At 49.6% G+C, this 12609-nt stretch overlaps 1 protein-coding gene across 5 annotated transcripts in view; it reads left to right on the forward strand.

The window, feature by feature from the left end:
* Positions 1-790: 790 nt before the first annotated feature.
* Positions 791-12609, forward strand: part of MTCL1 (microtubule crosslinking factor 1) — a 140588-nt gene continuing 128769 nt past the window's right edge. For 2 of the 5 annotated variants that reach the window (XM_077135957.1, XM_077135958.1), the window contains exons 1-2: positions 2156-5573; positions 11280-11504. In XM_077135957.1, coding sequence (XP_076992072.1) covers positions 5541-5573; positions 11280-11504 — 258 coding nt within the window. In that variant the 5' untranslated portion in view covers positions 2156-5540. Of the gene's footprint in view, positions 1958-2154; positions 5574-11279; positions 11505-12609 lie in introns of those variants that run through there. The other 3 variants (XM_077135955.1, XM_077135956.1, XM_077135959.1) reach the window with 3 other exon arrangements.

The following is a 12609-nucleotide window of genomic DNA, read 5'->3' on the forward strand; positions in this document are numbered from 1 at the left end:
GAGTGGAGCGCCGCGCCCGTTTGGACCCGAAAGCGGTTTGGAGTACCAGCTGTCCTTAGAGGAGCGTGGGGACGGCGGGGGCGGGGAGTGGGGGGGCCCTGAAGGATGGGGCTCGGATGGGGGGGCCGTGAGGGCTGGAGGTGGTGGTCAGCGGAGGCCAGGCGGGCGCGCCACCCCGCCCTTCCCCGCCCACACACATCATAGAGGGGCTCCGCGACGCCGCCACCGCCGGCTGCCCCCCCATCCCCCAGCTTCGGGCACTGTGTCTCCCGCCTCAGAAATCGGGGCGGATCCCAGCGTTGGGAGGGGGCCGGGGGGACACGCCCTCGCCCCGGAGCCAGGCCCCGCCCTCCCCGGCCTGGCCGCGCCGGGTGCTCTGGCAGCGCGAGGCGAGCGCGGGCGCCGGGACGGCTGGCGGGGGCCGGGACATGCGCACAGGGCGTCGGGCGCAGGGGCGCGCGCTCGCAGTCCTCTCGGGGGGGAGCCGGGGGAGGGCGCGGGCTGGGGCGGCGGGCGCTGCGGGGGAGCGAGGCCCGGCCCGGCAGTGGGCGGGGAGCGGGCGCTGCGGGGATGAATGGGGGCCTGTGAGGCCGAGGCCAGCGCGGCTGCCCGGGGAGGCGCGCGGCCGGGCGCCGGCGAGGCGAGGGCGCTGGAGCTTCGCTGACCGGAGCCGGCTAGGGGCGGCCCGCGAGCGCAAGAGCAAGGGGCGAGCGGGCGGCGCAGGCGTGCGCGAGCCCCGCGGGGACCCTTCGGGCCGGGGTGCGGGCGGGGAGGGCGGGGGAGGCGGAGGGATGAGAGAGCACTCGGGGAAGCTGCCGGTCGCCGCCACTGTCGCCGCCGCCAGGAGCATCTGCCGCGGGAGCTGCAGCCCGCCGCCCGTGCCCCGGCCATGGAGACGCTGAACGGCCCCGCGGGCGGCGGCGCCGCGGACGCGAAGCCACCGCCGCCCGGCCAGCACCACCGCCACCACCACCTGCACCCGCTGGCCGAGAGGAGACGGCTGCACCGCGCGCCTTCGCCCGCCAGACCCTTCCTCAGGGACCTGCACGCGCGGCCCGCGGCGCCGGGCTCGGCCCCGGCCGCCCCCTCCCCGGGCCGGGCCCCGGCCCCCGGCCCCCCGCGCTCGCCCAATCTCGCGGCCAAGGCGCCGTCCTCGCCCGGACCCCTGCTGGCCGCTCCCGGCCGTCTTTCTCGGCGCGGCGGCGGCGTCCCGGGTACGAAGGACAAGCCGCCGGCGGGTGCCGGGACCAAGGTGGCGGGCGGCGCCAGGGCCGCCCCGGGTCCCAGGAAGGCGACGCGCGCCGAGCTGCTGGCCCGGGCGGGAAAGCCGCCACCGCCGCCTGGAGCCGAACCGCCGCCCGCCGCCGCCGCCAAGGGCCGCCAAGCCAAGCGCGGTCCCGGGGCGCCCCCCGCCCGCGTCGCCGGCCCCCTGGGCCCCGTCGCTTCCCCTGCGGCCCGCGCCGCTGGCTCCCCGGCTCCCGGCTCGCGCCTCAGCCACACGGACAGCAGCTCCGACCTCTCCGACTGCCCCTCTGAAGCCCTGTCGGACGAGCAGCGCCTACTCCCCGCCGCCAGCAGCGACGCCGAGTCCGGCACCGGCTCCAGCGACCGCGAACCCGCGCGAGGAGCCCCCGCGTCGATCCCGGCAGCCCGGGGGGCGCCGTCCAGCAGCCCGGAGCCCCCCGCGCGCCTCGCCGCGCCCCCTGCACCCAGCACCGCCTCCGGGGGCGCCAGCAGTCCTGGCGGGGTCTCGGCCGGGTCTCCGGTGCCCGGTGCGGCGGACGATGGTGGGGGTCGCGCGGTGTCAGAACGAGCGGACCCCGGGAGGGGCCACGGAGGCGGCGGGACCCCCAAGGATCCCCGCCCGGGCGAGCCGCCTCGGCAGTTGCGGGCAGCGGACGAGGAGGAGCTGCTGCGGGAGATAGAGGAGCTGCGCTCGGAGAACGATTATCTCAAGGTGAGCGGCGCGTCCCGCGGCACGTGGCCCCGAGGTGCGCGCCCCGCTTCCCGCGTCCCGCGAGGGGCCGGCTGCGGCAAGGACCCGCGAGCACCGCCTTCTGGGGGCGCATGAGCGCCTTTCCCTCTCGCCCTCTTCCTCCCCTCCTTCTCCCGCGCGCGCCGGGAGTGGGGAACTTCACCCGCAACTCTGAAAGGCGGTCGTCAAGCCATTTGGCTTTTCTTGAGCCTCCAGCTCTCGCTTCTGGGCGCTGACTCCTTTGCCCCTCTCGTCGCTTGGGAGAAGGGCCGACTGTAATAACATTTTGGATGCAGCACTTTACGTCCGGTGACTCCATGCGTGCCACCCTCGCCTGTGGGAGGGGTGGGATCACCCCTTAGCGAAGGCCGTGTAGCCCCGGAAATGCGCGTTCATTTGGATGGCCTGGAAGGGGCGGGCGCCTCCCCTGCAAGCAGAGATAGAGCCAGGGACCCTAGGAGTCTCCATCTGGGACCCTTGACAGCGCAGGCAGAGAGGGCCAGTTTTCGGTGATACCGCTCAAGTGCGGAAGCCTCTTGACTTGGCCTCTTGCTGAGGGACAGCAGGGTTTTGCTGGCAGGTCCTTTGTTAAGTGTCCGCGGACCAGGTTTTCTTGTGTCAGAAGAGGCTGAGTCCCTCCACAAGCACACTTTCGAGGGATTCTCTGAAATCTCTGTTTCCCTGCAGGGCCTGCTGGTGATGGCTTCTTGGTCCTTTTAGCATGAGGGCGACTCCATCTTTTCTCGGGGAAGCAGGGCGGGGGCAGCAGCACAGAGGGTTCAAATCTTCTCGGCAAACAAGACCATTGGGAGTCTGGAGAAAAAATAAGGGGATTGTATTGAGTACAACTCTATTTTAATTTATTGCAATCCTCAGGTTAGTAAATAACTCTGGTGGTATGCGTTTATTCATGTGCCTATTAAGATTTTAATGAATGTCTTCCCAATCCAACGGAGTTCTGCTTCCCCATCCCTTGGTTATGCTTTTTGAGCTGTGTTTTCAGCAGATGATGAATCTGCCGGGCTCAGGCCCAACTTTGGGCTGGTGGAGCCAAGGGGGTGGTGGTGTTTGGGGTGAGTGGTGGCTGAGCCTGCAGTTCAAACTGAACCAGGCACATGGGTTGTCCTAACTCTTGATCTTAGCAGGAACTGCACCAGTCACCTGAGCCCAGTAGTTCTTTTATTTCTTGAAAAGAGGTAACAGGGAGACAGAGCGGTGAGAATGAAGAGCAGGTTGGGACTTGGAGAGAGGTTTCAAATAGATACATTTGCTTTTTGGCCAGCACGTTTCATGTCCTCCACAAATGAGTACTCCCTGAGGGCTAGGAAGATAAACTTGTTCATTTTTGCAACCCCAGGTCCCAGGATAAACCTGGACCCATGGTGTTTCTGATTGAATGATAGTTCTCCAAATCATGACTGCTGGACAACAGAAAATTGAGTTTCTTTAAAGAAAAAAAAAAGCCTCTCTTTACATCTTGGATCTTGGAATAGTTGGGCTGATACCATTTCAGCGTGCAGTCCTGGTTGACTGGTTATTTGCTTGGTCTTGTCACATTATTCGATTCCTCTGTGTTTGATATTTCGGTTGAGTCCAGAACACCAGAGGATAGTCTATTGTTGTAATATGTTTTATGGCCCCAATTTCGCAGACATGGATGCCGAGACTCCAGAAGGGTTAAATGATTTATCCAAGGTTGTACAGCTGGTATAGTTTAGCAGCTTTTATTTTCCTGCCTCCAGAGCCTTTGCTCTTTTCACTGCATCAGGCTGCACCCTGACTTCCAGCAAGGCTGCTTTTCTCAGGCTTTGCTGCTTCAGGATTGTTTTATTAGTTCAAAATGTTCTCAGTGCTTGGCTTTTCTAAGGGATTGTTGATTTCTTTTTAGGTGAAAGGGCCATAATTAACTCTCCAGTAGCAAGTGTACAGATGGCTTTGTAGATCCCACTGGAATGTTTTAATCTGGGAAGATGTTCAGTGGAGATTTGCTGGGGAGAAGGTGCCGTGGTCAGCCACTTACTAGACCTGAGTCCATCCAGCCTTTTCTCTGGGAGTAGGAGAGAGAAGTGGGTGGAGGAGATGTGAAGTCTAAGAAACCAGAAGAGCAATTTCACGTGTATGTGTGAGTTACATATGTGGTCGTTCCAAGGCTTAAATGATGATAGTTTTGGGAAGAAAAACAAGAATCCTGGTGGGTTTTCCTGAAGGTTAGTGAGCCTGCCCACTGGTGCAAAACAGGTTTAGGTCATTCAGGACCCCTTGGGGCAAAAAGCAGTAGGCAAGCCTTTCCACAAGCTCTGTAGATTGAAACTACTCTTTTGACTATTCGGGTTGTTAAGGGGCACTTTTATTTAAGTGGTGGATACAAGTGAAACCTGGACCTACTGCCTTCTTAGGGAATATTATATTAACTCTCGGTGATATCCATCTATTCAGATGTCATCTAACAAGAAGAGATTTATAGTAACTGACTACCACATGGATCCAGAAACGTTACCTTGATATATTCTGGAAGATTGTAACTGCATCACAATCTTTGCTGAGTCAGTATTATTACTGTCGCTCTAAAACACGGTGACAGTTTATGAGCTAGAACCACCAAAGAGTAATTAAACAGAAAAATAAGGTCACAAACCCATAGGAGGATGTCTTGTGGGTCAGGAAATTCAAGTAGAATTCTCTTGTTTTTTAGCCAGCCTGATGTTTTTCTAGAACAGTAAATATGTCGAGTGCACACCTTCTTTAAATAGGGTGCTGTATATGAGGGGTGGCCCCTGACCTCACATTCTCTTCCTTCTCCACCTTCGTTAAAGGGCAAGGCACCAAGGTGACAAGCTAAAAATGTAAAAAATTACTCAATCCAGGTACCTGGCTTTTTGCAGGAAGACATAGAAAAACATTCTCGTTTTCCTTTTACCTCAGGTGAACTCTCATATATTTGGAAGTATTCAGAAGTTAAGGTGAGTAGTTGAGTTGAGTTATCCAAATGCCTTGCTCCTTTCTGAAACAAACCGCAGGCATGTTTCTTAAGGATGAAGACTTCTGCAGAGTGCAGGCGTGTCTCCTCTGCCAGCCAGCCAGGACAGTGGTCTGCCCCAATGCTCAGAGACAATCAGACCAGCCTTCGTGCTCATTGTGAACATTTTAATTATGTTCTCTGCTTCCACATGCTTTTCAGGAGGGTTTAATCACTTGGAGTTTTATTGGCCTATTTTAGAAATGGTTTTAATGTTGCTGAGGATGTGCTCAGGATACACGTCCTCCCCCAAATAAAGTGCAGGATGGGGAAGGTTCAGGCAGGGAATGCCTGTTCATTTTTGCTCTACTTTCTCAGTCGTTTCATACGAATTGTTCTAGTTTTTTAAAAAAAAGTCAGTGCTCGCTCCAAGTGCAGATAACATTACATTTTTGAGATGAATAGTTTCCTAGGGGAGATTATCATTAAGGTCATTTTGATTTTATAGGTTACAGTGTATCCCCACTGATCCAGCCTCATCATTCCGTTTCACACTCCAGGCAGCCCTTTTGAGTGGCAAGCTCTGAAGTGGCTCATTTGGGCGCCGGGATGCCAGGTGCTTGCGTGGCCTGGTGGCAGCAGGTACCAGCTCAGCCCAGGGCTTTCCTCTTTCCCTCCCCTAGCCTTGCTTATCCTCCCTTTCTTTTGGAAGGGTTGTACTGTGTTCCCAAGTCTTTCCTAGCATTCCCGCTTTCCATGCGGTTCTTCTCCCAGCCTGTGGAAGAACAGCCTGGTCATCTTGTGTGTCTGGGTCCTGGGACTCAAGGCCAAGCCCGTCAGCTGCCCAGTGAACTGTCACTTTGGTGAACAATGGTAGCCGGCCCCTCGCCTCCTTAGCTACAGCTGGGATTCAGCGGAGAATTTTTCCATTGTCCACAGGGAAATGAGGTGGATTATTTGTATATTACAACAGACAATAGTTTCTGTCTGCAGCTCCCAGCAGAGGGAATTACTGCTACAGTAGCCAGACAACCGCTCCTACTCTCTGAATCAGGTCTGTTTAAAGAGGGGTTATTGAGATAGAAATAGTTATTGATTATCAGGTTGTTTAAATGAGGTTAGGATTTGAATAAAATTATTAGTATGATCAAGAGTTTTCACCACTTTATACTAAGAGGCCATGGGTTCTTTTTTTATTTTATGTTCGTGGATAAACCAATCCTTGCAGAGTTTTTCATGGACGCATTTTATTTTAATTTTGGTTTACTCTCCACACAAATGGTTACCTAATTCCACTAATTTGATATATATATTAAGGTGAATTTGTTATCGTCAGGCAAAGGAGAATAGTCGAGCCGCTTCACACATCTCCAGTTCATTTTATATATAAAATTTGAAAAATATATTCCGTTAAAACAGGATTAGCTTTTTAATGAACTCATGACCTGGTATTTAATTATCGAACAGACCTGATGTTCATTTAATATAAAACTGATGATGATGGGCAGAGATTTTCTTATTAATTTCTATATATAACAAAAGCACCAGCAACTTATTTACCATCTCTGTATTATGTATGCCAGAAACATTTGTTCTTCTTGATTTGGTTTTCTTCAACATCTAAATAGCAGACATCTTTATGGCTCTGGAATACAATGTTTCCTAAATTACAGCATGCTGTCAGAAAATTAATGTAATGCTAGTTTGAAAGCCACTATCCATCATGACCCTAATCTGAATAATCACAGTTTTTGCTTTTCAGAATGTTGCTGCCAGTTTATATGGCTTATAATTTTCTTTTCTTGTAACTTCTTTTCACTGAAGCTGAGAAATTGCTTTCTGCAAGGCTATGTGAAAAGAGCTGAAACACTGGTCTCAGTCCCATCTCTACAGCAGACAAGTATGGGAAGCCAGCCATTTAAACCTAGACTCTCAAATCCTCATTTTTAAACTTGGAGTATTAATAGCTTTGCTGCACGTTGCAGTGTTTTTCTGAGGACCGATTGCTACAATGGATATTATTGCGTGTTGACAGTGGTAAAGCTCTAAGTGTTAGATTGCTTTTATTATTTTGCACTGATGTTGAACGAAGGGTACATTGAAGAGTACAGTTTAAGGTCTCGGGCTGTTACATCCATCCTCGTTGAGGCAGATAGTTTATAGTTTTCTCCAGAAAGAATATGTGTTTGGAAGCAGACGGCCTTGGGAGTGCATTCTAGCTTCAATTTATTAGCTGTGAGCCTTTGGGTAAGTTAACCTGCGTGGGTTTGGTTTCTTTGTCCATAAAAGGGAGATAATATGTTCCTAGCGGGATTATTGTAGAGCTAAGGAAAATAAAGTACTTTTAAAGGATGGCTTCTGTGATATAAACATAGATAAAATATGAGTTATAAAAGCAGTGATCCAAAATACATGCAATTATGGTCTCTCTCTAATTTTCTTTTCAATGCAATTAATGTTGGCAATTATTTATGCCAAAAACTATGAGCTGCTTACATCTAGCTTGCACAGTAATCTGGAGGTATATCTAGCCTTCATGCAGTTTTTTTTAGCCTAGAGTGGTTGTTTACATACCTATCTAACCTCTCCAGCATTTAACTCTGGGATGGGTGATGGGCCTCCTTTTTTTAAAGTCTGAAAACTGGAGATCATTTTCACACCTGAAAGCTGATCTTTACATCTTCTATCAGGTAATTGCAGGCATTAATGAATGACTTTAGCTTTTAGAGACACGTTCTAGAAGAGAAAGCAATCACAAATGATCCCTTCCATGAACAAAATGGCTGAAGTCCCTGTATACTTGTATCGTATATGCAGGCCTATACTGACTTAGTGACATAAATCAGCCTTCTCCCACTTTAATGCTCAAATCAAACTATTTTTTTTTATCAGTTACCTGATGAAACAATTCCCTAGTAACTGCACAGATACAAGCATAGAGGTGAGGCCGTTTCCCAGAGTCTGATGCATCAAGTTAATGGACGGGACTCTGTGAAACTCTAGCTTGCTCATTGAAGATTCAGTTCTAATCTCTGCTCTTTGTCAAAAGAACAACAACAGCCACAGAGGCCCAACTGAAAGTGTGCAGCCTGTGGTTGTGCAGCCTGTGCTGGGTCAGGGAAGCATTCTCACATGGACCGGTGTCCCTGACACTGCCCTCCGGCAGCATCTTCCTGAAAGAGCTGTTCTCTGATGTCTGAAGGGCCGGTGCTTTCCGTTCTGTTCTTGGATGTTCAACAAACCAGCTTTGAGGCTGTGTCCAGGAGCCACCAGTCCCAGTAAATTTTCCCGTTGGGAACCAGATTAATAGGGAGAAATCTTCACAAAGGAAACAAGAAATGAAACTCAGTTATGCTTCATCACATTTTCCGTGTGAAGGTTTTCCCTTCCCTAAGATACAGTAGAGCACCTCATAGTTTAATATTTTTGTCATTGATATAGAAATTGTCAGAACATTTAGAAGCCAAGAAGAAAATCATTATTCACGTGACCACTAGTTGGTGAAGTTTTCTTTAACGTCTCTTCTTCTTGGTGGTTCATGGAAATAGGCTGGACTCGGAGACGTGGCCGGTTGAATAGGTCATTCTCTTGGTTAGTGTGAACAGAGAGAGGAGACTCTATGAGCTGGGGAGGGGGTGTGGGCTAGACGTAGACAGAGACATGGGCATAGATGTAGACATGTACATGTACGTGGACATGGATGTAAATGCGGGCATAGATAGGTGTGTCGAGATAGATGTTACATGTGGACGTGGACGTGGATGTGGATGTGAACGTGGACGTAGACGTGGATGTAGATGTGGACGTGGATGTAGATGTGGACGTGGGCATAGATGTGGACATGGACGTAGATGTGGACGTGGATGTAGATGTGAATGTAGACGTGGACGTAGATGTGGACGTGGACGTAGATGTGGACGTAGACGTGGACGTAGATGTGGATGTAGACGTGGACGTAGATGTGGACGTGGACGTAGACGTGGATGTAGATGTGGACGTAGATGTGGACGTGGACGTAGATGTGGACGTAGACGTGGACGTAGATGTGGATGTAGACATGGATGTAGATGTGAACGTAGATGTGGACGTAGATGTGGACGTGGACGTAGATGTGGACGTGGACATAGATGTGGACGTGGACATAGATGTGGACGTGGATATGGACGTAGACGTGAGACGTAGATGTGGACATAGATGTGGACATGGACGTAGACGTGGATGTAGACGTGGACGTAGATGTGGATGTAGACATGGATGTAGACGTGGACGTAGACGTGGACGTAGATGTGGACGTGGACGTAGATGTGGACGTGGACATAGATGTGGACGTGGATATGGACGTAGACGTGAGACGTAGATGTGGACATAGATGTGGACATGGACGTAGACGTGGATGTAGACGTGGACGTAGATGTGGATGTAGACATGGATGTAGATGTGAACGTAGATGTGGACGTAGATGTGGACGTGGACGTAGATGTGGACATGGATGTAGACGTGGACGTAGATGTGGACGTAGATGTGGACGTAGATGTGGACGTGGACGTAGATGTGGACGTGGACATAGATGTGGACATGGACGTAGACATGGATGTAGATGTGGACGTGGACGTAGATGTGGACGTAGACGTGGACGTAGATGTGGATGTAGACATGGATGTAGATGTGGACGTGGATGTAGATGTGGACGTAGACGTGGACGTAGATGTGGACGTGGACGTAGATGTGGACATGGACGTGGACGTGGATGTAGATGTGGACGTGGACGTAGATGTGGACGTAGAAGTGGACGTAGATGTGGACGTGGACGTAGATGTGGATGTGGACGTGGACGTAGATGTGGACATGGATGTAGACGTGGACGTAGAAGTGGACGTAGATGTGGACGTGGACGTAGATGTGGACGTGGACGTGGACGTAGATGTGGATGTAGACATGGATGTAGATGTGAACGTAGATGTGGACGTAGATGTGGACGTGGACGTAGATGTGGACATGGACATAGACGTGGATGTAGATGTGGACGTAGATGTGGACGTAGATGTGGACGTAGACGTGGACGTAGATGTGGACGTGGATGTAGATGTGAACGTAGATGTGGATGTAGATGTGGACGTAGATGTGGATGTAGACATGGATGTAGATGTGAATGTAGACGTGGACGTAGATGTAGACGTGGACGTGGACGTGGACGTGGACATAGATGTGGACATGGACGTAGACGTGGATGTAGATGTGGACGTAGATGTGGGCGTGGATGTAGACGTGGACGTAGACGTGGACGTAGATGTGGACGTGGACGTAGATGTGGACGTAGACATAGATGTGGACATGGACGTAGACGTGGATGTAGACATGGACTTAGGTGTAGACGTGGTTGTGGACACAGATGGAGACGTTGACATGGGCCTTGACATAGACAAGCCATGTGGCTGGGAGGGGACAGGGGGAAGGAACAGGAGATGGAGGCCTTGGAGCCAAGGGGAAGACTTTAAACACTATTCTTAGTGTGTATTAAAAGGAGAACACTGTGGGATGGAGAGTAGACTATGGGCAGGTGGAGGGCAGGAAAGGAAGCCCCTCTGCAGCTGGGCCAGGGTTTGATGCTGAGCTGACAGCACTTGCTCCAGGATGGGGAGTGGGTAGGAGAGGAAGGAGCAGGGGAGGATTCCTTGGTTTCTTCTGTATTCAGAGTGTCTTCGCATTGATGGGAAAGTACAGTGGAGATGATCTATAAAGCACAGGGGAATGGAAAAAAACAAACCCAGTGTCTATTTGAATGAAGTGAAACTTAAGAAACTTTAGAGTAGTGAGCTGCACAAACTCTGAAATTTGTGTCATGGAACAGAATTTTAGGGACATTTGAAGGTATGTTATAATTCCAGTGGCAGTTAACGGCTGCTTGTTATTATCCCAGTAAAGTATGTTGTTTAAGGGTGAAGGCCTTTCTGATTCATCTCAGTACTTAGATGGTGCATTAGAGATGTAGGGTTAGGTCACTGGTTTGGATCTAAAGGTTTAATTCTCTGCAGATTCTATTTCATTTTTGTTTATGATTATGTAAGGAAGTATTGGAGGTGGAAAACTTCTGAGAGGCTGCCATAAATAATCCAGACTGGCATTTAATTTCTTGATCTATATGATTTGGAAAGGCACTTGACAATGTTATCTCACATGAGTGTCTCCGGAAGTCCCTCTGCCAGATCATGGGTGCGTGGCCCTAAGCTGATGGATGAGCACGTAGATCTTTAATATTAAATATTGACAAGTGGGGGTAGAGAAGGGAGGCAACATACATCTTCGTTTGATGGGCTTAACTTACCAATCTACTCTGTCTGGTCCGTGTAGGATGAGTTGGACGAACTCCGTGCTGAAATGGAGGAGATGAGGGACAGTTATTTAGAGGAAGATGTTTACCAGCTGCAGGAACTTCGGCGAGAACTGGACCGTGCTAATAAAAATTGCCGAATTCTGCAGTACCGTCTCAGGAAAGCTGAACAGAAAAGCCTGAAGGTGGCTCAGACTGGCCAGGTGGATGGCGAGCTTATTCGGAGTCTGGAGCAGGACCTAAAGGTAAGGAAGAGGAATGGACGGTACACATATGTCCAGCAGAAGCTGTTGGAGATGAAATCTCAAATCTGAAAACCCTCAGGACCACACTTACCCATTCTTTTGAGTACTTTTATTTATCTCAACAGATTTCAGCATAAACATTCTTTATTTTATGGTCCAAAGGGTGATGCATGGTCATACGACTGTTGGCAGCCCAAGATTTAAGTCTATTATGATATAAACTGCAATTTTAAAACCTTGGGAAGAAATCATAATAACAGGTCTATAATAAAAAAAGAATTGGGTTGATATGACGGTAGCTCAATGGCAGAATTCTGTGCCGTGCCGGAGACCCGGGTTCCATTCCCGGTGCCTGCCCATGCAAAAAATAAAAAAAAAATTGTCAGTTGGATAGAAACTGTGCAGAAACTTCAAAAGATCTGAACTATTTAAAAAATGTTTTGATTATCAATTCAGTTATATCAAAGGCCACTCTTAAAGGTTGACCATAATCACTTAACATTTTTATGGTAAGTTTCTAGGATGCAGAAATTCTGAAATACCCATAACTCCATTGACAATTTGAACCGATGATTTAACTGAAGGAAAAATAGGATCATAAGTAATTGTCTAAAGTATTTTTGATGGTAATTGGCAGAAACAGGAATGAGATGAAGAAATTCAAGATTTGGTAGCATTGTTCTCTCCATGGTCACCTTCTTAAAAGACCCAATTATTAGATCATTTATCTAGAGATGAGTTATGCATAATGTCCTCCTTATTACAGGAATACCTGGGAAATTTCAGTTAGCCTTTCAATAAGAAAAGAATCTCTATAATTCTATAAAAGTTTTACTGCTAGCAAAATGTTACTCACTGTGACATAAGGTTGGTTTATATTTCCTTTGCAAAGTCTGTTTCCTCGTTTGCTTTTAGAAAATAAAACTGTTCATCTGGTGTGATAAAAACAGAGCCATGGTTGATAGTTTATAAACTGACTACATTAACCATATAATACATACAGAATTATTTTATTTGTTTTTTTGTTTGTTTTCTTTTTTTTAGTGGGCAGCTTCAGTATTCCTTTAGGGAGCAGAAATATTTGTTTATTATTGTTTTTTACTCC

The sequence above is a fragment of the Tamandua tetradactyla genome, chromosome 18 (genome assembly GCF_023851605.1).
Source record: "Tamandua tetradactyla isolate mTamTet1 chromosome 18, mTamTet1.pri, whole genome shotgun sequence".
NCBI lineage: Eukaryota > Metazoa > Chordata > Mammalia > Pilosa > Myrmecophagidae > Tamandua > Tamandua tetradactyla.